This window comes from Notothenia coriiceps, unplaced genomic scaffold (assembly GCF_000735185.1).
Source record: "Notothenia coriiceps isolate Sejong01 unplaced genomic scaffold, NC01 NC01_scaffold00038211, whole genome shotgun sequence".
In the NCBI taxonomy this organism is placed as follows: domain Eukaryota; kingdom Metazoa; phylum Chordata; class Actinopteri; order Perciformes; family Nototheniidae; genus Notothenia; species Notothenia coriiceps.
In genome coordinates, this window is record NW_011370912.1 from 70,912 (window position 1) to 94,315 (window position 23,404).

The window sequence follows — 23,404 nt, forward strand, 5'->3', positions numbered from 1 at the left end:
CTCCTCTGGGACAGAGGAGGGGATGAGCCCTGTATGACTGGTTTTGCTGATCTACTGCAGTGAAAAAGAGGTCAATACACAGACCACCCCTCATCCCTAGGACACCGTCCTCTTCCCTGAGGATTTCCTCACACTTGTCCCGATTCCACGCTCAGCGGTGGCTCTTGGTGAGGACTCCTCCACCTTTTATTGTGGGGAGGGGGGAGGTCTCAGATGCCAAATACCCGGGGTTCATCAAAAATAGTCCACGTTTTTTTTTACCTTTGTTTCCCTCTTTCCGTTTTTAGTCATGCCTTGCATCTGTCACTCAGATCCCCGCGGGTCACGCGTCGGGTTGAACTTTAAACCATCATTTCTGTGGCATGTTGAAATCTTGCTTTTCCATTCCTTGCTTTTAAAAGGGATATGGGTGTTTGACCACTTTCTCCGCGCCCGAAATACCACCCGCTTGACATTTGATACGCCCAAGACAATTTTCTATAAAAAAAAAATGAAGCTTCATTCTCCAAATGTCAAATAGTCAGACCCTATGGAACACATTTTCATGCTAAAATGTACAAATAGCACAATTATTTTTAATTCAAAGCATGGTAATAATTTCTTTTATCAAAAGGCCGCATAATCCCCGCATTTTTCCACACAAAGTTGAGAAGAAAAAAAAGTTAACTCGTCTTGACGTGATGTCATCAGCTCGCGCATCACAGAATGTAAACAACACTGTATAGAGTGAACGTGTGGAGCTCACACGATAGAGAAAACACCAAGATGAAAAAATCTAATCCATCTCATTTACCGACGAACATTTCTACTAAAGACCGGGCAAAAAGTGGGGGGAAACTATTCTGCACCCCGTGCAACTGTATGTTGGAGCATAAGAGAAAATCGACGGTGCCGACCCACCTTGATTCATTCAAACATTGGAAAATGCTTTCTGCTGCTGTGGACAAGAAAGCCATTCAACTCACGTTCACCGAGTCATCAACCTCCAAAACCCTTTGAGGGCTACAAGAAACGAAGTGAGTAGCCTGCAAGATTGAAGCTGGTCAGATAACGAACGAGTAAATGAAAACAGAATGAGGCGGAGAAGTGTGTGTGTATTTGTTTTTACAATAAATAAACATTGAATGTGTTTAATTGAATAGTAAAGGGGTTTAACGTTAGTGGCAGGTTGTGTGTGAGAGAGAATAAATAAGACAGCCCAATATTTAAAAAAATTGTTATTCTTTTCCCCCGCATATTTAGCATAGTTCGCAACTTTCTGCATATTTCGCAACTTCCCGCAATTTCACCGCATAAAATCACATAAAAACCCCGCATGTTTAATCGCATAATCAAGGATTTTTGCCCGCGTTTTTCTTGAGGGTCTAGCCTACTTATTGCAAGTACAGAGAAATAAGAAATGGTAAATGGACTGTAGCCTACTTATACTGTATAGCGCTTTATCAGGTCTTTACGACCCCTCAAAGCGCTTTTACATAAATCAAGTCATTCACCCTTTCACAAATCATTCATAAAGAGCAGTACCAATTGCTCATCCATGCCATCGTGAGCAACTCAGGGTTAAGTATCTTGCCCAAGGATACGTCGACACGTTGACTGCACGGGAACCGCACAAAAACAACATGCATGTCTTTCTGTTGTATTCATAATTGTATTACCCAGTTCAAGGATTATTAATGTTTTTTTGAATGCTTTAGATAAAAACACTATATAAATGTAGCCAATTTAAAGCACATCAAAGAATAGCTGATCTAAAATGCAAGGCAAGTTTATTATATAGCATATCAAAGCAATTCAAAGTGCTTTGAAATACATTAAGACATAGCGCAAAAGAAACTCATCGTACAATTACATCCAAATCCATTCAAAGATATGAACTGAAAAGCCAAGAGAATACAAACCCAAGGGCCTGAAGATTGGATCCAATATAAAATGGTTGTTGAACCTGAACAGACCCAGAGAGCGAGAACACCAGCAGCAAGATGCACGAAGCACGAAGCATGAAGCACTCAACAAGTAGCAATACATGTCATTTTCCCACACTCAAGTAAAAATACATTTTGGCATGAGACCAACTGCTCTTTTAACTCCCATGTGTTACACCTTGAGCATCATGTATTAGCTCGTGTTAGTTACCTCTATTCATTCTATCTTCATTTCTGGCCTATTCTCTGCCTTTAACCACGCTCCTCTTCCTCTGGATGACGAACATCCTGCCTGCAGCGAGTCACCGCGGCGCTGGTCAAGGGCACCCTTTCAATCCAATAATCAGCCAATTGTGAGGGCTGAGAAATTGAATTAAATGCTGTTTTTATCTGGTTTGCGATTGTGTCTGCTCGCTGTGACATTTCTGCCACAGGGTCACACTGACAGCGAGCGTGGCTCTGTGTCGTGATGCTTGACTAACCGGAGAAGTATTGTGCTGTAGATATATCTCATTATAAAGTGCTGAGGTGTGTTGGATGACTTCACCTTCTGTTCTTGCTCACGACACCCCCAGAGAAACATCATGTTCCCTCACCTGGGTCTCCTTCCTCCGTCCTGTATAATGACCAAAACGTTTCTGCGACATCTGTCTCTGCCTATGGAGGAGTTGGGAGAAATTGAATGGTGTTTACTGCCCGGTTCGTGTGGAGGTGGACTATTTTCCGCCTTCTTTATTAGGCTTGAAGGGGGCTTTAATGCAGGGGAGTCCATATATAACATGTTGGCTAGAGTAAACACTGTACTACTCCAGACACTGTGATATTTCATTTTGTCTGCGGGAAGAGACTCCCGGTCTCCAATTTCATGGTGCATTAAATTGGACACTCAACAAATTGTCTTCTCAAAAGAAAGGCACTAGTGCAGTGTAATGCTGTCTTGGTGTAGTGTCAGGTGATCTGTTGTCTTCGCAGTCTCTAAATAGTTAATTCAACTCCCTGAAAATGTACATTTAGGTCAAAGGAAGGCATTAAACAAACGAGCATGCTTATAGTTATCAATAAATCAAGAAATTAATCTTCCAGCATTTATCTTTGCTTATCAATACAGATTAATTTATAATTGTCTGATCTAACTATACATGTATTTAATGCAGCACTTAACTCTGCAGAGCCTACTAATTACCTAATGTCACCTTTTGCACCTATAGAAAGAGAGCTTTAAGAGAGGTTGATTCCAGTTAGACTACACCGAGGAAGGCATGTGTATCTATCATTTATAATCGGTCACATGCACAGGCCTCACAGTCCATCACCAGAAAAGGGGTGTCCTTGGCTATTGCTGTTCGGCGGCTTTTATACTAACATGTTAATGCACTTTAGTTTGTGCCCTAAAACTATTGAGTCAAAAATATGATCAACACCCGGTAAAAATGTAATGCAGTAAAGTTGACTTAAAGCATATTTTAAATGAGTAAAAATGTAAGGTACTTTAAAAAGACCCTATTGTGCTTTTTGTGGTTTTCCCTTTCCTGAAGTTTTGGTCTGCAAAGAAATGCCTTCATTGGACTCCTTTGTTTACCGCCCTAACATAGTGACATCACTATGTATCAATTCAACAACCATCCAAAATCGAATGGCTTTTTGTTGCGTGAAATAAGGTGATGCTAACTTCTGGGTTGGCCTACAATCTCGGTGCAGCAGCTAGCAAGTTGAAAGGCATTAGTGTTTAATGATGGATGACGGTAAACCTGCATATATCTTGGTCTTCTTATGTGGAGTTCATGACTAAATGCCACTGAAAACAGAAATAAGCCGATAAAAAATCGATATATTGTATACCATCCCTTTCTGTACAGTGACAAAAACGTATGAAGTTCACTACTCCTTGACACACGTATTAATATCTTTCACTCTCATTTGTGTCTCGTGTTTTATCCTCCTTTCTTGTGACCTTTCTTCTCAGTTTCCATGGACTACAAACCTTTAGAAACTCTGCCGTGCTTCATCTTTTTGTGCAATGCGTCCCATTTTTCAACTTTTTATTTCATCTTCATGCAAATGCTTTGGGAGTTCAGGGCTGGAAGGGGCTTGAAATGTAAAAATCTCTCCGTGCCCTTGGGTTGGCCCGGGAAAAACAAAGGCGGGGGTCTGCAGCCTTTGATGCTATTAGCATAATGTCTTTCTGATGCTAATGCTAAGTGCCTCAGACCGACCGCTGAAGCTCGCGACGGCCCACAGCCATGATGGCCGCTGATCGCTCCTCTCACTCGTTCTTGTCTCGATTTAGCTACTTGCCTCTGCTTAGTGATACTCATTCACCTCAATGAAGGTCAAGAGGCGAACCCCCCTCTCCCCCCTGGTCACCATGGAAACACCCCACCCAATCGTCATCACCCACCCTTTCTCTTCCCTATCTGGACAATGGCCTTTGCTCTGTGTGTGTGTGTCTCTGTGTGTCCAAGTGCCGTATGGTAAATGTAAAAAGTGTGTGTGTGTGTGTGTGTGTGTGTGTGTGTGTGGACACTGACAGTAGTTACGTCACACTAATGAGGCTGAGCGTCTCTGTCTTAATGAGATCCTGCTGAGACTGACAGCCTTATTACCACACACTCCTCTGCCTACACACACACACACCATCTACTCCCTCTTTTTAACCTACACGCCGACAATCTGAATTTTACAGACGTTTATATATAGTTGGTAAACATGTCATTCCTTTCTCTGTCTCTCACCAACACTCATTTAGGCACAAACATACGTCTAATTCAGAATTTGCATTGTTGTTTTTGTTGACTGGATGTTTTGTTGTAGCCTGATAATCCCTATCTCTTTTTTAAATGTGGTTTCACTTGGTTATCTAATCTGTCATTGTGGTTGACACGTTGGGTGCTCACTTGCAACAACTTGTAAACAGTAGCTGATTTGATCTCTCTGACACATATATTTGACTAATACTTACATTTTACTTCCTTCTGGCTCTGCGTCAGGAAAACTGATTCCAAATTATCTTTAATGCGAACATATTATGCAAATGTCGAGGTTCATATTTGTATGTAGTGTCTCTACTGTGACATGTCTCCATGCTCTAATGCTCAAAAAGCTCTTTATTCTCCTCACACTGCCTGCCTGTGGTGCTGCACCTCTTTCCACCCTCTGTCTGAAACCAGAGCCCAGTCTGCTCCGATTGGTTAGCTGGCCGGCTCTGTTGTGATTGGTCAACTGCTTAGAGATGTCCCGCCTCTTATGTTTCGGAGCACTAACCAATAGAAGCGAAAGAGTTACATAGTGACATAAGTAAACAAACCCTAACACTCTACAGGAAAGGGAAAACCCCAAAAAGCATTCAAAGGTTTCTTTAAAATATTGATTGGCTTCTTTTTTAAAAGGCAAAAAAGCCGTCAGTTAGCAAAACACCACACTTTTGAATTTGCTGATAGAACAAAACATTATAAAATAATAATAACAAAATACTTCACACTAGCCCTTACGCAGCATCCAAGTACATGTTGACTGCTGAACAGCATTTGTCAATAATGATTTGTTGTCAGTCAAAAAGACGTTTGTAATGCATGAACATGGACTGAGACATGGCTGACCTCTGCTGTTCTTTGTTGGGTTTGGTGCTGCATAGAAATAACCTGTTGCACTCCTTCCCATACCCAGACTTTATTAGTATTACCTCAGCAGCTCGTGCCCTCGACCTGTGTTTTGAACCAGAGTGTGTGAGACTCAGTGAAGATGTCCTCTTGTGTACATGTGTCTTTGTGTCTGCGGTTTAGTGTGTGTTTGAAGCCGCCTCCTCAGCAGACCCCGCTTTGATTGACAGGCGCTCCGTGCACGACCCAGATCCTTTGGTGGGCTGAAACTGATGGAGAGGAGAGGAGGGAGTGAGTGTGTGTGGGAGGATGCTAAGTTAAAACAGTGTGGGAGGTGACTGAGAAACAGAAAAGGGTAGATGCTCGAGGGAAGAGATACAAAAAAAGATGAGACAACTTGAGAGCACTTCCTGTTTCATATTCTATTTGAATCAGTGTTGCCTTCTTATGTTCCTCTTTAACATCAAAAACAGTCTTGTGTGAAAGAGCAGTTTTTTTTGTCTGGTTGAATGTTTTGATGTTAGTCTTACTTTGTATTTCTGTTCTGCTCCCTTTTATTACATCAGGTTTTAAGTTTAAAAAGCAGGCATGACAGCGCTTCAGATTTTTAAAACCCCATTTTACTGTAAAAATCAAGCAACAGATCAGTCGGTAAAAGAAGATCTGAAGACTTCACAGAGAAAAAGTGGGACAAGGCAAGATGAGCCCAGCATTTTAGTTATTTTAAGCCTCTTAACTCGAGGAGTCTGGGAACATGTACAGCCTTACGGCCCTTCCACACAGCAGCGTTAAAAAGATCTTGGAGGTGGGCGTGTCTGAAAGCTTGGGGATTTTTTGCGAGCAACGCGACCAACAACCAATCACATGAATCTCCCGCCCCGACATACAGTACAAAGCAATAGCAATGTTAAAACGAAGTAAACTGGATATAAAATCCCCAAACAGGCGAAAACCTACCAGTTTCACCCACTGTCTCTGCCACCTCCCTCCATGCCTGGTTCCTCCGGGTTGTATCCCGGTAAATAGTTCTGGTCGTAAAGAACCGGGTGATTTGCTACCGTAATTTCTCGTTTGGAATATGAGGAAATGAACTGCGGTATGTCTCTCCCAGCTTACACGCGGTTTGATTGGCTAGCGCTTGCACTGTCAGATTTGCATAAACGGGATTTGATTGGCTGACGCTTCCAGCTCAGCTTCAAAAGTTGAACATTGCTCAATTTTTGAATCCTGGAAATCTTCGCTTTGCTTCCCCACAATGCAGTTCGGCGAAAAGCGAGGCAAAGTGACGTCACCCCATTCAAAGTGAATGGGCAGAGAAGCGTTGGAAGATTTTTTTTAAAGCTGCTGTGTGGACGGGCCGTTACAGAGGCATGTGGACAGAGTGATAGGGAGCAGGATGTTTGTAGGAAAATACCAGATGTGTCAAACGACAATTATCTCAATTTATGATTGAATATAACACACAGGACTTTGTGTGGTTTGTATTGTTATTGGTCTGGAAAACTTACATTTTATAAAATAATGTTGTCATATTAGTAAGATAATAATGGTTAACAAAAAGTAAACCACTTATATAAAAAGAAAACAAAAGACATAAATTAAACTCATTAGTTGATAAGCCTTGGAAAAAAACATACAACCATCAATCACAATTTTCTTTTTGCAATTTTTGACTTTACATAATACTCTCTTTTCCCCGAGGTAATCATTATTTGATTTGTATTTAATGTTTTAACAGTTAATTGTTAATGGTATTTGCTACAGTGTTCTAACTCCTACTTTGTTGTATCGCATTAACTCACTTTCTCCACTGCTTATGAATTATTCTGTACATGAACAGAAGTGTATTGACTTCCAATCTGAATCCAAAGAGAGACTAGATGTCTGTCCTCGGGTGAAATAGCTTCACCCCTGAAAAATAAGTAAACTTGGTTTGAACTTTTTATAGATCCCAAGTTTCTCCAACCAAGGTCACAGGCAATCGACATCTTGAATATAAATACATCTTTAAAAATGAGCTCCATGTGGCTCAGGGCTGGTTATACTCCCTCTCTGCAAGGAATGGACTAACCATAGTAGAACTTATAATAATGGCATTCAGCACAGTGCTCTGGTTTTCTGCTGCTCATATAAATAAGCAGCTCAGATTTCTTTCTTTTTCTTGGTTCACCTCCTAGTTGAACATGCGTTAGGTTGACTTTTAAAATCTGTCCAGGGACTACAGATGAAAAATAGCCTCTTGGCTAACTCTGGCACATTTACAGAAATGTTCATTAATGTGCACTGTCCCTGTTCAATAAATGAATAAATAAAATAAAAATGCCCTGAAAAACCTCCTGTAAGATGTCTCCTCTTCAAGTACCGATGGTTTTTCACTGATCTCTTTGGGATTTCTGCGCGCCTCGCTATTAACCTGGTATTGAACCCAGAGTCTGTGAAGTAAAAACATTTGTGGCCACTTGTGTCGGCTTCCAAGAGCTGTAATCAGGTCTGAACCGTTATTGCTTCCCCTGAGCGAGGCTCTGCACAGACGCTCTCTTACAGCTTCCTGGTACAAGCTTCTTTTTCTTCTGTGTATTAACCCTAAAGGAAATAAAATTCAACACATGCTGTGGTCGGGGACAAAAAACAGTAGTAGACTTTTTCTTCAAGAAGATTTGGTATTGATTCTCGATGATTAGCCAGACTGAGGAGAAGAGTTCTGCAAACAGCCATGGTGAGCAAGGTGCCATGCTGCTTTTCTTTGAGCTAGCAGACTTATCTCATCCAATATTTCACCAACCAAGTATGCTCATTTGGCGTGGAGCAGAGGACTGGTGACCTGCCGGATGCCGCTCAGGATGATCAAATATACAAGCATTCATCTAAGCCTGCAGGTTATTTAGGCTCGTGTTTGGATCAGGGGGATTATTTAGTGCTTTTGTGCTGCTGATGTTGGATACACTCTGCATAAAAGATGTAAACATGACAGTGATGTGAGTCCTTGAAAACCTTACATAACACACACACACACACTCTTAAATTGCCGACATAAGTGTATCAGGAACTGTTTGATTAGGCTCTCCTAAATGATTTGAGCTCACCAAATGTACGTATTTACATATCAGCTTTGAGCAGATTTAAACTTGTATCAAAAATATTGACTAGCTGTCTCTCACCGTCTCCTTCATGCTCCTTGACTACCTGTAATTTTCTGAGTGAATATACAAACTCAGAGAATCACAAACATGAACACATACTCACAATCTGCCCTCAGTAATGACTCCAAGGTTGTTTGTGAGGTTTGAATAATTCATTGCTTATTTCGTCTTCCTCGTTCCCCGTGTTTGCGCATCACTCCATTCTGCCTTCAGGCATGTTAATCACACACAGAGAGGGAGATCTTTAGGTAGTAAACAAAGCATCAGATATCAAATATGATCATAAAGAGATGTTACATCTAGTCTTTGAGAACTATTATGTTAATATTAATCTCATTTATGTCAATTTTTTAGAAACAACTAGAAATCTGAAATCACAATTGCGCGAGAGGCTGCGAGATTAATGCTATTAATAAAAACAATTCAATATCTACTATTTTGAAATGGGCTGTTGTGCATAATGAGTGCTTTCACCTTCGGTATTTTAGGTATATTTTGATGCCAATACTTTATAGGCAAGGCTAGGCAAGTTTATTTTATACAGCACTTTTCAACACAAGGCAATTCAAAGTGCTTTACAAAAAATGAAAGACATTAAGAAAATGGCATTTAAAATCAGTCATTAAAAAGAAAAGTCTTCAGCCTGGATTTAAAAGTAGTAAGAGTTGCAGCGGACCTGCAGGTTTCTGGGAGTTTGTTCCAGATATTTGGAGTATACTGTATAACTGGTAATTATACTTGAGTACATTGTTTTATGCAGAGTAGTTTTTGTTTGCATTCGCCAACCAACAACAATGTCTTTTAACTGCCATTCACTAAGCCAAAATTATCATAAAACGTTAGTATTGACAGTTATAATGATAATGATAATGAACTGTTATAATGATACTCAATAACACATCTCATATGCTAAACATTATTTTCTTTGCTAACACTCTCCATAAATCTTTTATAGGTCAGTGAAATTGCCTCTGAAATTGACCAAAGTGTCATCAAAGAGTTGGATCAACTGGGTTCTAACTCCCTTGGGGAATTTTTTTTTATTTGATAGTCTGATCAGAAACAGTGTTGGCTGTGTGCCTTCCTCTCTACGGGGCGTCCGGCAAATTCGGACAGCCATGAAAGCTGAGTAAACTTTCATCAGGACGTTTGGGGACATGGAAATGTGAGCACACCAGGGACACAGTAAACAAAAACTGGAAATGAGATGTGAGACCGCTGCCAATATATTGTTTTTGTCGTAACTACCCAGGGTTTGGATAGATGCTTTTGAAGCCATATGTCGCCCTCTGCCAATGACTTTCAGGCAAATATGAAGAAACAATAATGCACTTTAACTTTCTCTCTTTTTCTGTCTCTCGCTGGTTCCTCCTCTCTGCATATTTAACCCTTTCTTCTCTTTCCTCTCTCCAGATCACACCTCAGTTGGAGGACTTGGGGACAGTTTCTACGAGTACCTGCTGAAGGCATGGCTCATGTCCGACAAGACCGACACAGAAGCCCGCAAAACCTACGATGAAGCCATTGAGGTACATTGAAGAGATGTGTGTGTGTGTGTGTTATGTTTTACAATTATTTCTACAGAACAAAGAGACACATTGTGCATAATCTCAGGAAAACAAAAATAATTTATTTATATATTTTAAGAAACTCATCACTTTCTTTGCGCAGCTCAACACCATTTGCATCCTTTTATTCTTGCAGCACTGCATATAAAAAAAAACTTCAAAACACTCAGAACGCAGAAAGAGGGTGAAGACAAACTCATTATTTAATTACCTTTCACTCAGCTTCCTATCAGAACGCCACAGGGAGAAATAAACTGTCCTTCGGGAAATGATTCCACACACACATATAGTATGTTTGTATGCAGCACTTTGGATATGAAGGTCAACATCTAATTTCACGCTCAATGCATAGTTTTTTGAAATATATATTCAGATTGTATCGTGCCAAGGGAGTATTTGTTTTAACAGCTGCTGCACAACAGATGTACACTTATCAAAACAGCAACTGAACATACAGATAGTAACAGATATACATATGGCAACAGACAGATATAAAGAGGACAGACATTTTTCATTTTTATTAGAAGGACAAAAAGATTTTAAAGCCATCAAACCAGGCCCAGCTGTTGTCTGCATAGACTCACATGTGTAGCTCCAGATACAATTCTGACACCTTTTTAAGCAAGAAAAGCAGCCACTATGACTTCTATGTTTTACCAGTTATCCTTTTTTAAATGACCGACATTGATTTAAGAACATTTAATTCACTCCCTCCTCATAGTGATCGGAGCCCATCACGACAAAAGACAGATGCTTTTGTTTTTCAAGTAAAGTGAGAGTGGATTTAGCAGAGGGCAGATGTTGTGTGTCGGCTGAAGATGTGTCTGTCAATCATTAAATCTGTCACCGAGCGAGCAGAGCAGATGCTGCAGAGCGAGGGCTGAGAGATGTCTGTATTTCAAATTCTACACTCACCATTGTGTCCTGTTCGACCCCCCCCCAACACCCACATACACCTGCTCTCAATGCCAATGCCTCATTCACACAACTTTACCCAATTGAAACATTCACACGCACACGCACACGCACACGCACACACACACACACACACATTCCTTTAATATTGCATTGATAACCTTCATCCACATTCCAACTATAATAAAAACTGTCTATCACTTTTTGACCATAATTATTAATTTGTCATCCTGATATTTTAATCACTACATGCATATAATTACACACACACACTGTATGGACATTATAATCCACGTCTGTCCACATTTTCCCCTAATTTGTACTGCTTCATTCAACGTTTTCTGACCTTATCAGCCCAAAAGTCCACGCTCTAACTGCATAACTTCTTGCATTAATGTACATTCCCAAAGATATTGAAGTGACTGTTATTTTGTATATATTGATTTTGGGGTTTTTATCTTAATGTGTGCATATGTATAAATGTGTCTGTTGATTGTGTATACAGTATATAGGATTATACATATGTTTATACATATTTGTATTCTGGATGGTGGGAAACGGTATTTCTATCTCTCTGTCTGTACACACAAACTGAAAGATTGACAATAAAGTTGACTTTGACTCAAATCCACACTCTAACTGCATAACTCTCCTTCTATCTCGTTCACACACACTCTTTTCCTGAAGGCTATCGAGCGGCACCTGATACGCAAATCCAACGGCGGTCTGACGTTTATCGGCGAGTGGAAGAACGGCCACCTGGAGAGGAAGATGGGGCACCTGGCGTGCTTTGCCGGCGGCATGTTTGCTTTGGGCGCCGACGGCTCGCCTGACGATAAAGCCGGACACTACCTGCAGCTCGGAGCCGAGATCGCTCACACCTGCCACGAGTCCTACGACCGGACAGGTGAGGAACACACACGTACTCTTAATATGAATACAACTGCCATGTCAGCAAAGTAAAGATTTGTGTCTAGAGCAGTGTTTCTCAAACTGTTTCATACCAAGGACCACTTAACCAATAAAAAAACACTCGCGGAAATATTCCTGCGAGAGTGCGGAAAACTTAAATGTATTTTACCAATATACTCACGGACCACTAGGGGGCACCAGGACCACACTTTGAGAAGCACTGGTCTAGACCAGGGGTTCCCAACCTTTATTGTGCCAAGGACCGGCAGATACATTAAAAAAAAATCGCGGACCGGTTGTCAATTTTAACTGATTTGAATATTTACTCACCAGCAGGTGGCAACAGAGGCAAATTCTATTAACAGCCTGAAGAAATACCAATATGCATCCAAAACATATTAACAACGTTTAAAACCAGGATACAATTAAAACAACAAATTTGGACCGCTTTACAAATATTAATATAATATTTAATATAATATAGCCTAATATAGGTGGCAACAGTGCCAGTAGCCTGAACAAATAATAGAACAATATGCATCCAAAACATATTAACATAGTTTAAAACCAGGATACAATTAAAACAAATTAGGACCACTGTACACATATTGATATAACTGAAATGTCAGTGAGACCCCTGGGCTTGTTTGCCAGCCATAACGTCATACCGGGGCGTTCGTTCCGGTGCACTCCGAAAGCATTTAGCACTACATCGAGATTAAGATTAAATTTATTTTGGGAACACCCACATACCTATGGAGTTGGCCAGATGTGTGTAAATTACTGTTCATAGTATTTGAAAACAAATGCCGTTGTTGGACACACACAAACACACCGAACATACACACACACAGCGGAGCTGAGCAGAGCACAACACACACATCATGCGCCTTTGTGACCGGACATTTCCTTCATACAACGAGTAATAGGGGGAATAATCCGGCCGTTCGATGTGTGTGTGTGTAGAGGTGTGTGTGGTTGAAACGTAGCAGCCTGCAGTGGGGAACACAGTGAAGGCGGTGTGTACGCGCTGGTGCTGCACTTCTCAGAGGCTGCCTCCTGATGCTGCAGCCATTTCATGAAGTGAAAGAGGCTTTACAAATAAAAAAATAGCTCTACACCCCTGGCCGCAATGTCCTTAAAATGAAGTCCGAGTTCGAAATATATCTAAAATAATGTATGTACTGCCATTCCCCCACAAACATAACAGTCTGCGATTAAACGGTTGTCTCCTGTTTGCTCCACTTCCTATTGGCGCACCACCTGTAACTTTCTCTGCGCACGAGAGGCTGAGACCTTATGCTAACCAATTTTGATTTATTGTGTATGTTTTGGATGAAATAATATGACTGGTATAAAATAAAATTAAAATAAATTGAATTTTTTTGATAAAATATTTTTATATATTTATAATTCTGCAAATATTACGATAAACTCACAGCTATTTTGTGGCCCGGCAGTAACACCTCCGCGGCCCGGTACCGTTCCGCGGACCGGGGGTTGGGGACCCCTGGTATAGGCAGTATGTTTGAATTGATAGAACTGGTACTTTAACAAGATGCTGGAGATGATTTAGTCCAAGTACAAGTTGACCCGATGTCTTACAGATCCTAACAATCTTACCTTAGACTTACTTCATAATCTGAACATCCTGATCTTTCTTTGCCCCAGAAAGCTTCCTGTCCAATATATCCTTAAATCTGACAATCTCTGTATGTTGCAACTTAAAGTTATCCAGTTGTAGTTTTTAACAAGTAGTACACATATTGTACCTGTAGGGCATGCAGGTGAGGCGATAGACAGTCCTGCCAATGTGTTGCAATATTCCATTGATTGACAGGTACAAAAACGAGATGAATGTAATAAATGCACTTCAATATAGTTGTATGATTGTAGGAAATGCATGTTGGTTTTACCTCAAGGATACAGACATTTAGTTGAGCAACACTGAATGTAAATAGAAACTTTGTTTTCCAACTAACTGCACAGAGACCCTTTAACTAGAGATAAAATGTTGTCTCTTTTTCTAAGTAATTACGCGGTCTAGTTTCATACTGCAGCTGGGTCCTTCTGTTTGGTGCTGACAGGTATGTAACCCTGCAGAAGTCCTTTGTTGCTTTATCTCTCCGCCATGGTTTAATAAGGAGTCTCAAATATTTGTTTTCACATCACCATCGTATCAACCGAGCTGTCATCTGTCCTGCTAGCTTGAATGTTTCGCCATTGGCCTTTGCCCTCTCCGACAGCAAGTAACTTCTGCTGTCAGTAACTGACTGCATACTTTAGAACAATACATGATTGAAAATGTATATCCCCCTCCTTCCCCTCTGTGCAGTAACTGATCTGATGCAGGTATAGAGCACGGTGCTGCATTAATTTGCATATTAACAGGATAAAATGCCAAGACATTCGTTCCCACAATAACTCAAGAGCTATACATGACATAAACATCATATAGAGAGGATGATCTGATTACCTTCTGGATCAGCTTGTGCATACATTTGCATTTTGATGAAGATAGAAATGGCAGCACATGAGGTAATTTAGCTGCAGTTTGTTTCTTAACTGTGTTAGTGTCAAAAAGCCATACAGCTGGTTTGTGAAATGTCACATATCTGATTCAATGTTTTAATTAAACAACTAATGAAGCTCCCAGTCCTGTCTTAAGCGTGAATATTTCCCTTTGTGCCTTTTAGAGATTGGAACCACATAAGTAAACAGTCAGATGTACAATAGCATGCAAATGTATTGGAGAGATATTATGGAAATCATTCTGTTGAAGGTTATTTTGTGATGTCTGTCACCTGTTGTGAGAAACTGAGAACAACTCTTAACTGAACAGAAGGAACACATGACAAACAGATGGAAGCATTCAGCTGAATCTCTGTTTTAGTATTTATTACATTGAGAAACTGACAGTTGATTTAGTCAGACAGTGTTTTCAAATTTCGTCATAGAAGGCAGATGCTGATATCTGCTGCTGTGAGATTTCTGATATAATCTTGCTTACAGAGCTGGATCGATTGGGTTAATCATGCTCTGGGTGGGCCAGCAGCTCTGACAGAAGCCTCTGCTGTATGTAGAGCACAGTTGGGTGGTGTAGTAGAGGAGGGCCCATAGGAGCTGTCATAGTTCTGCATAATGTAGGTTAAAGCTGCTGTCAGAAGCAATGCAGGCCACGACCACACACACTCTTTTGACCAGGAAGGTTTAACATTTGCATAGTAAGCAGAAAATCCTGAAACTAAGTTGTGTCAAACTTTGCTTTACACCACAGACCCAGATTTGTTTGTGCTTTGAGTAAAACTGTATGCGTCCTCCCACAAATATATGAGTCTTCATCCATGACTTTTTCCCATTTCTCTCATCAGAAACTGGCTCTGCGATCACCTCCTCGTGCATCGGTCTGGGAAACTCTCTCACGCCACCTGCAGGTCAGGCTGGAAAACCAGTTCCAGGTTACAATGGTAAGAGTCAGAATCCACATCTCATCTACATTCTACATTTAACATACTGGTCATGATTTTAAAGTCAGAATTGCTTCCCCTTAATAACAAGTAACGGATAAACTAAACTGAAATGGATACAATTAGAAAAACCGCTTGTCATTCTCTGCAGATCATTTAATATTTCTGCCTCTCCAGTGGGTGATACACCTCCTCTGAATATGAATTGCATGCCTTTTCATTTCCACTAGTCACAGTGATCGATGATGACATGCAGGAGGTGAAGCCAAGAACCCTGGGAAATATTGTGGTGGGGTAAGCCGAGTGAATTTGCTCAGCAGCTTAGTCACTGCTTTACCTTTCACACGCAAACACTTTTGAAATGTGACATCAAAGCATTTTGCATGCCCTTATCAAATGTAAACTCCAATCTTTTACTCATGAATCTAAATAATTCACTGTCAGGCAGCTTGTATCTGACTCCAAATAAACTGTTGCCAGGCTAAAGAATGAAAGGTGTTTGTCTGGTTATGTAAAAGAGCTGCCTGTGCAAATTAGACCTGATCAAAAGCTCTAGCTGCAGGCCCTTAGCCCTTTGTGCTACCTACCTGTTATCACTCTCCAGCTCCATTTCCCTGTTATTGGTAACCGCTGGTATTGACTCACTGCCAACACAGGGGATTTCCAAGCAGTTCACATGTGCAATGCATACAGAGATAAGCACAGGTAGAGCTGGAAACAGTAACTGCTGTGTTACTGTATGGCAAATCATATTAAATATTTACACAGTGAGGTTGTTGCAATGTGCCTTTGAAGCTTGAGTGTCAAGTCAAAATGTGTTTTAATTAGTTCTTTAATTATATAATGTTGCTTTGTTTAGCTTGTGTGCGTAGGAAGCACTCAGCAGTGACTCATCAAATGAAAAGCAGGCAGCAAAACTCCAACATTAGTTTATAAGTTTATGATGCTAAATATTCATACAAGAGTTTGACTGCCTTCGTAAACATACTGTAGGATAGGGTCGCTTTTAAAAAAAATCCTCTTTAAGCAGCAAATGGACACAGGAAATAAGATCTTCGCTGTGATTTCATATTGTCCTTGCAGAGGCATGAGAGTTCCAACATGGGAAATGGGATCATCTTGGTCAAGAAGGGGGATTTTTGCTAGTCTCTCAATAAACAAAGACTGAGTAACCTATCTCTATTAATTCACCATGAGTGTGTGTTTGTGTGCCATGTATAAGTGTGTGTCAGGCAAGGGGAAGCCTAGTATAGACTATCTGTATCCCTGGACAATTATCTATTCTTTTTTTGGGTAAAATCTAAGCTCTTTATGCAAACATTCAAGTAGATAGTCATTTTAATAAAGTAAGTGATGCTTAGTGTCAAGCTACAAGTAATGTATAAGTCTTGCATGCCTGCCTTTGTTATTGTGTGAATGTCATGGCACAAGCAATACATTAAAAAGGAATTGAAACCCCTTTTTCCTCCAGACTACCTTTACCACCCGGTGCAGCATTGTCCCTGTGGCAGAACCATGATCTGTTCAAGGAGCTCTACTTCACTAAGTTCCCGGTATGACAATAATTAAATTCCTTAAATAGTGATGTTTATTGTTCATTGGATAATGTGCGTCTCATTTGATTTGGAACAATGGTGTTTGAAGTTCTGTTCAATCCCTTTATCTACAACACTGAAATACTAATGCAGTAGAGTGGGTTGTGGTCAGTTGTGGAAGAAGGGGGCCCTCTAGTGTTCAAATGTTTTATAAAAGGGTCGTGTGACTTTTCCCCCATAGAAAGACCTCATAAATTCAAATTGATTAAGATTTGTTGTGGTTTGGTGAAATTGTATCTAATGACCTGCTCCAAAACCGACGTAATCCTGAAGAGAAATGTCAACATTCCTTTTTTTTATTTTTTTGTTTGTGTACCTCCGCCATGGATGATATTAGTACGCTATAACAATTTAATGTTTTTTAATGTTATGAGGTTTTCAAGAAGAAAATCACATCGTTTTTCCTGATATTTCCTACACATATATACTTTGTTGATTTTCTGAAATGTTAAATACTATTTTATTTTTCTGATATTTTCAACATATTCTATGTATAATGTATTTTTTTCGACATACCTTACTATGTCATTTTTTCTTGAATTTTTCTCACATTTTCGACAAACTTCTTAATGACATGAAATTAGACATACTATATTATGTATTTATTTTTTATATAACCTTTGTCGTATTTTCTCAAATGTTTCGATATACATTACTCTGTTGTTTTTTCTGATATTTGTACCATACTAAAAAAAATGTTTACCCTGATTATATCACTATATCATTTCTCACAGTTTTCACCTTTCTATCTTGCATTTATCTTATTCATATCTGTCCCACCATCAGGGTTACTATGACACCATGGATGCAGGCTATGTAGATGAGGAGGGTTTCCTTTACATCATGTCCCGGTCTGATGATGTCATCAACGTAGCTGGCCACAGGCTATCAGCTGGAGCATTGGAGGAGGTAGGAGAAAGCTTACTGAGGAGGCAACACAAATATTTTCTATTGTAGTATTTTAATATATATGTGTATGTTTTTCAGTCAGTGCTGCAGCACCCTGCGGTGGGGGACTGCGCTGTGGTGGGTCTGGAGGACCCTCTGAAGGGTGTCGTTCCACTGGCCCTGTGTGTACTCAAGAACGGTGAGGCATGACAGATGTAACGTATAGAAATACATGAAGTAGTACCTGAATTTGATCACATATGTTTATTTCTTTATTTTGGTAATACAGTACCACACTTTTTACCTTCATAATCTACAATCCTGGCAACAAAATAAAACATATCTGAATTGAAATCCTAGGTTATCACTCCATGGGCTGTTTGTTTCAGGTGTGCAGAAAAATAAGGAGGAGATCGTAGCTGAGATGGTGAAGCTGGTGAGAGACACCATCGGACCAGTGGCCGCCTTCAAGAAAGTGCTCTTTGTCCGAGGATTGCCGAAGACGCGCTCTGGAAAGATCCCTCGCTCCTCTTTAGCCAACCTGGTCAATGGCAAGCCGTACAAGGTATGACAATCCTCAAAGAAACATTCTGTGCTTTATTCTCCATCACTAATAGTTTTGAAAGTTAATTACAGTCGGAGAACAAAACTGAGGGGATCTTTTAATGGTTCATCTTTCTTCTCTTGTTTTCGTCCCGTGTGTAGAGTTTCACAGCTGCTCAGGGGACAGCAGTTTATTCTAATAATTCTGAATTTGAGTAATGATGGTGCAATAGCAGGTGCTGAACTCATTAAGTAGAGCTGAGGGCTCGTTTGGGATTTCTCCTCATACAGTAGTTACCATCTCAGTTTTTGCTGATAAGTTGCTCAAGAGAGAAGTGGATGACACACTAAGAAATTAGTTCGTAGTTGTTTACAGATGTAAACGCAAGGTTTCTTTGGCAACAATCCAACCTACCTTGTCTGAAAAATGTCACATTTTCCAACAGATCACTCCAACAATCGAGGACCCAGGAGTGTTCAAAGATATCGAGAGTCAGTTAGAAAAATGGCTGAAACCTCGCGGAGCCTGAACTCATCTTTTAATGTACTGTAAGTTTTACCATCTAAACCTTAGATAAATGTGCCAACTCCATGAAGAACTTGAAACCGTACTGCCTTAGGTTTCCATAATTAACAAGTAGAGACACTATGGCAACTGTTTGTACAAATTAATAAACTCACTGACAGTAGTTTTTCTTTTATTGACAATGAAAATTTGCTTGCTCACCACTTAGTTTTGACAAAGTACAAGAAGTAATAAATAAAAAAGAATGGACACAAAATAAAATGATTCATCGTTCGTGCAAATTGAAGATGTAAAAAAACAAATCAAAAGCGTGAGACTTTTTGTTCCGAGTGGTCCATCAGAGATAACTAAAAGACAGAAAACAGGGCCGTACAATAGGTTGCCCTGAGAACTCTGACAGAAACAAAGAGTCAACAGTTACACCGATGTAAGTCACAGCAAGCAACAGTCATATACACTCTACGCACACTATGAGCTAAAGCAGTCTGTCTTTCAGTTATTTCCTATGTTAACGTAATGTCTGAGGGGAGGGGGGGGGGAGAAGGCCAGAGTGTGTTAATGTATCGCCCGACAAAACATACAGTACAACAAGTGACAGGTTCTATGAATGACGTCCTGCTTTTCTCTTTTGTTCTCTGAGATGAAGTTTTGTGCAACTTCGGAGCTCTTGTTTTTTCCTTGGCTACTAAAAGTCTGTTGAGTTGATGCGGTTGTATCAAAGTGCTTGTCATGTTCTCTTAAAATGCTCCTTTTTATGACAGCAAGTGCATAAAAAGCAGAGTGAAGTGTTGTTGGTGTCAGAAATGGGGCTCAGAGTGGTTTTTGTGCACCACTAGAGGGCAGGTTTTCACATCCATCCTCTCAATGTTTCATCATCAGCAGCACAATGAAAAAATAAAACCATATGTACAAAATGATCTAAGAGGGCGGGGTAATATGAACACATTTAAAAGAGCAGCATATATTAATCTATGGTCCACTAAATGAGGTGGCAGGGACGTTTTTTTGCACAAACTCTGAATATCTTTTTTTATACATAGATGTGTGTATATATATATTTAAAAAATGGCATTTATTTACAGATAACCTACACATCTCCTGTAGAAGAAATACACAGTACGTTATGCTTCGACAAGTTACTGTACATGTAAAAGGTAGAAACGGTGACAACGGAGCAGCCTGCGGGACAGTTTAGCACCGGCATCTGGTGCCCACGTTATAGGGAGGGGGAGGGGGCGGGGAAGACAGAGAGGGGAGCAGGGCTTCTTGGCAGTGCGTGTCGTCAGAGAGTTTGTTCCTCGGCATGTTGGCCCGTCCAGCAGCTCCACTGGTTCACCTCCGATCAGAACTGTACCTGAGGGGGGGACAGTGTGGAGTTTTCAACGAGGTTCTGGTGAGTTGGTGTGATTTAAAAAGAAAATCCTAAATTATACCATTCCAAGAATCCGATTTGAAATCTGTATTATGTCAATTAAGTGTCCTGTTATTGTAGCTCATTATGGCGTATAGCTTAGAAGGTAATTCGATTGTAAATTGAAGTAAGATATTAAAATGCTACTATATTTTTTGAGCAGTATGGAATGTGAGTTTTGACTCGTTTCTGTATGAAATACTATACTTTTTAATGTCATTTTTTTAGCAAACTATACTATGACATTTATTTACTTTAAAATATTTTTTCTAGACATCATTTGGGGATTTGTTCCACATACTTTGCTAGAACTTTATTATTAAACATTATCTTTTATGACAAACGATACAATGATCAGTTTATTAAAAATGTTATGACTTTCAATTATGTGTTTCAACATACTACTATTACAGCTTTGAAGGTGACTTTGGAAGCACTAGCATTAGCAACATATTGTAATTCTCAACAGTGAGTGCTAAGTAACCTCTGAAGGAACTGTGATTTTCTAAACTTTTAAGTAAATACTGTATGAATGTTTTGCAAACAATCTTAAAAAGTGTACGAAATGAAGGAAGTGAGGAAATCATACTAGAATATGTTTTATGGGGCCTCTATTCAAATGTTGCACTGAACAATATAAATATTTCCAGGCTGACTGGTAAAAATTCCTGTGTGCAGAAAGAAGAATCAGTTTTTGTTTTCTACGCACGTGTTCTCTACCAGAACTACGCCCTTTGCTCTCACTAATCGTTGCACTATATGGTCTCTTTTTTGCTTTGTGGGAGTAGTTAAGCTGATGAAATCCTTAGAAACAGCCCGCAGGGTGCTTCAAGGAATGAGCAAATTCTCCAGGAACTAAACAAAAAACTGTCATGAATATGTAACTCACACAAACTCTCCCTGCCTGTGCTTTCACATTTTATCTCTACCCTTAGCTGTTGTGTTATTTATTGTCCTAACACTCCTGTCTCATACAATAACCCTGCAGTCAAAGCACTATATCATTATTATACGATGATACTAAAAAGTTGTATTGTTGAGATGGGAGCTAAGCTAACCCAGCTAGGACCTGAGGCCAGGTACCCACTACCCAGCATGCTCCTGGCTGGAGTTTGGGAGGTCACTTCTTCACACAGAGATTTCTCCATTGCGGCATTCTGGATCAAGAGGGAGGAGCACAGGGCTCCAGTGAGGCGGCGGTCTCTAATGAGGCGGGCTCTAATGAAAAGTGATTGACAACGTTGCCATGGAGTCAGGCTTTCCTGTTAAAGACGACAGCCATATTCTGCCCGGGGAATTCCCAATTGTTTTTTGATAGCGTCTACGTATGTTATTTTTCATGGAAGTGTATCATATTTTTGATGGGACTCTATATCTTATGACATTTCTGGAATACTATCTTGCTATTCCATCAGTAGCTTTCTACATGTTGTCATTGCTAACATGCTTGTTGGGTGGCTAAACTTTAAAAAAGCTATTCTTTACCTAATTTACACTTATCAGAAAGGGCACAGCATCTCTATTGACTGCTCACTTTAGAGTACAATGAGCCAGTGAATGAGGGGGGAGGCAGGTGTTGAACATAGCTTATGTTCCCTTTTGCATCAGGTTGTCACTACAGATGCAGAGAGACAGCAGAGTCAGATAGTGCAGCAAATTAAAGCAAATACCTGCGTGAGATGTCACATTTCCACTGCACCTGGCTGTACAAAGTGGACCATTACAAATGAATCTAGGGCAAGCTCCCTTTGTAATGTGAAAAGTCTGGATAAATCTCACTGGGCCTATTTTTAGGAGACTGAACTCATAACCTTTGTTAACGAGTCTCTGTGTAAGGTACCGAAGGAACGGCATGGATTTGAAGCAGATCTAAAGCTTGGGCCGTGACTGACTCATCTTTTTTGGACAGGCATCAGAAAAGGACCGCTGCTAGCCGAGCTGCTATCACGGCTGGTGACGCTGGTGCTATGATTTTGCCAGGGAGCCGTGATGAGGTCTTATCTTTGGGAAACAATTGGCCTTCTTCTCTTTCATCTAGTACTTCTGAGGAGAGCATTTAACAGAGCGAGAGTCTGTGTTGTGTTACATACAGCGTACAGTTTAGGGGCCTCTCTTCCTCCTCTCAGCAGGAGTAGGTTCTCACCGTGGAGGTGTCCATCCGCTGCACCGTGGCCGATCCCACTGTGGGGGGGGGGGGGAGAAAACGCTTTGAGTCTACATGTTAGAGCATACTCCTTATACAGTGGTGGTGCAGGAATGAGTCAAAACTGGGATTGAGTCAGCATTTGACCACTTCTGGAATCCCTTGCCTCAAATTCAACATTTTTGGAATGTGAATTTGGTTAGATGTCTTAAGTAAGATCTGTGGTTAACACAAGCTTAAATACATCAGTAAATAACTCACCCGTGAATGTCAACGCCTCCATGTGTCATGGCGGTTGCTACTGTTACAAGTGGCTAAATGAAACTAAACCTCATCACGTTGAACATTAGCCGCCTTTAGCTTAGCATAGTGTGGTTTATAGCCTAATGATAGCTTATAAAGTGGTGTTCATTTGGGAAGTTTATCCTGATGATCAGCATGTGTAAGGATCATAAGCGTGTGTTTGCCACAGATCTTATTTTTTGAAGGATTCGGAAATTAAATGAACAATTGAAATGTTTTCAAACGTCATCACTGCACCACTCTAAAGATTGAGAGAGGAGGAAACATTCCTCCACTAGACCACCACCCTCAAAGGCACCTTTCTCACACATTGAGACCACTTGTTGTATCGCCCTCAGAGGAGGAGGCCCTGTATCACGCACTCAAAGAAAGGGGGTCTTCATTTTGAGTGGATAACAGCAGCAACAAGACTTTGAGTGTTTTGTGGACGTGACAGACCGGGGAGCACAGAGATAGAGACTGGGGGACAGGG

The 23,404-nt window shown here is 40.4% G+C and overlaps 3 protein-coding genes across 4 annotated transcripts in view; 2 read left to right on the top strand and 1 right to left on the bottom strand.

Moving 5' to 3' along the window:
- LOC104968086 (mannosyl-oligosaccharide 1,2-alpha-mannosidase IB-like) overlaps positions 1 to 5,788 on the top strand; it is a 52,756-nt gene extending 46,968 nt beyond the window's left edge. Inside the window, exon 6 of the mRNA XM_010797647.1 lies at positions 5,705 to 5,788. Coding sequence (XP_010795949.1) covers positions 5,705 to 5,788 — 84 coding nt within the window. The remainder of the gene's footprint in view (positions 1 to 5,704) is intronic.
- A 2,406-nt stretch (positions 5,789 to 8,194) lies between these two features.
- LOC104968088 (acyl-CoA synthetase short-chain family member 3, mitochondrial-like) lies at positions 8,195 to 20,262 on the top strand. Its single transcript, XM_010797648.1, has 10 exons — positions 8,195 to 8,237; positions 10,075 to 10,190; positions 11,832 to 12,051; positions 15,428 to 15,523; positions 15,754 to 15,817; positions 16,995 to 17,076; positions 17,905 to 18,027; positions 18,106 to 18,205; positions 18,396 to 18,571; positions 18,996 to 20,262. Exons 1-10 carry the CDS (start codon positions 8,195 to 8,197, stop codon positions 19,077 to 19,079), a joined length of 1,104 nt encoding a protein of 367 aa, XP_010795950.1. The 3' UTR covers positions 19,080 to 20,262.
- ppfia2 (PTPRF interacting protein alpha 2) overlaps positions 19,582 to 23,404 on the bottom strand; it is a 50,526-nt gene continuing 46,703 nt past the window's right edge. For both annotated transcript variants that reach the window (XM_010797642.1, XM_010797641.1), the window contains 2 exons: positions 22,577 to 22,667; positions 19,582 to 20,429 (listed from right to left, as the gene is read on the bottom strand). In XM_010797642.1, the coding sequence (XP_010795944.1) occupies positions 22,609 to 22,667 (59 nt within the window). In that variant the 3' untranslated portion in view covers positions 19,582 to 20,429; positions 22,577 to 22,608. The remainder of the gene's footprint in view (positions 20,430 to 22,576; positions 22,668 to 23,404) is intronic.

Bases quoted from the DNA above. Each gene is read 5' to 3' on its own strand.
- LOC104968088 (XM_010797648.1), top strand. From the start codon at position 8,195: ATGATTAGCCAGACTGAGGAGAAGAGTTCTGCAAACAGCCATG. The intron at 8,238-10,074 runs GTGAGCAAGGTG...TCCTCTCTCCAG, and splicing joins GAGTTCTGCAAACAGCCATG to ATCACACCTCAGTTGGAGGA. The intron at 18,028-18,105 runs GTAGGAGAAAGC...TATGTTTTTCAG, and splicing joins CAGCTGGAGCATTGGAGGAG to TCAGTGCTGCAGCACCCTGC.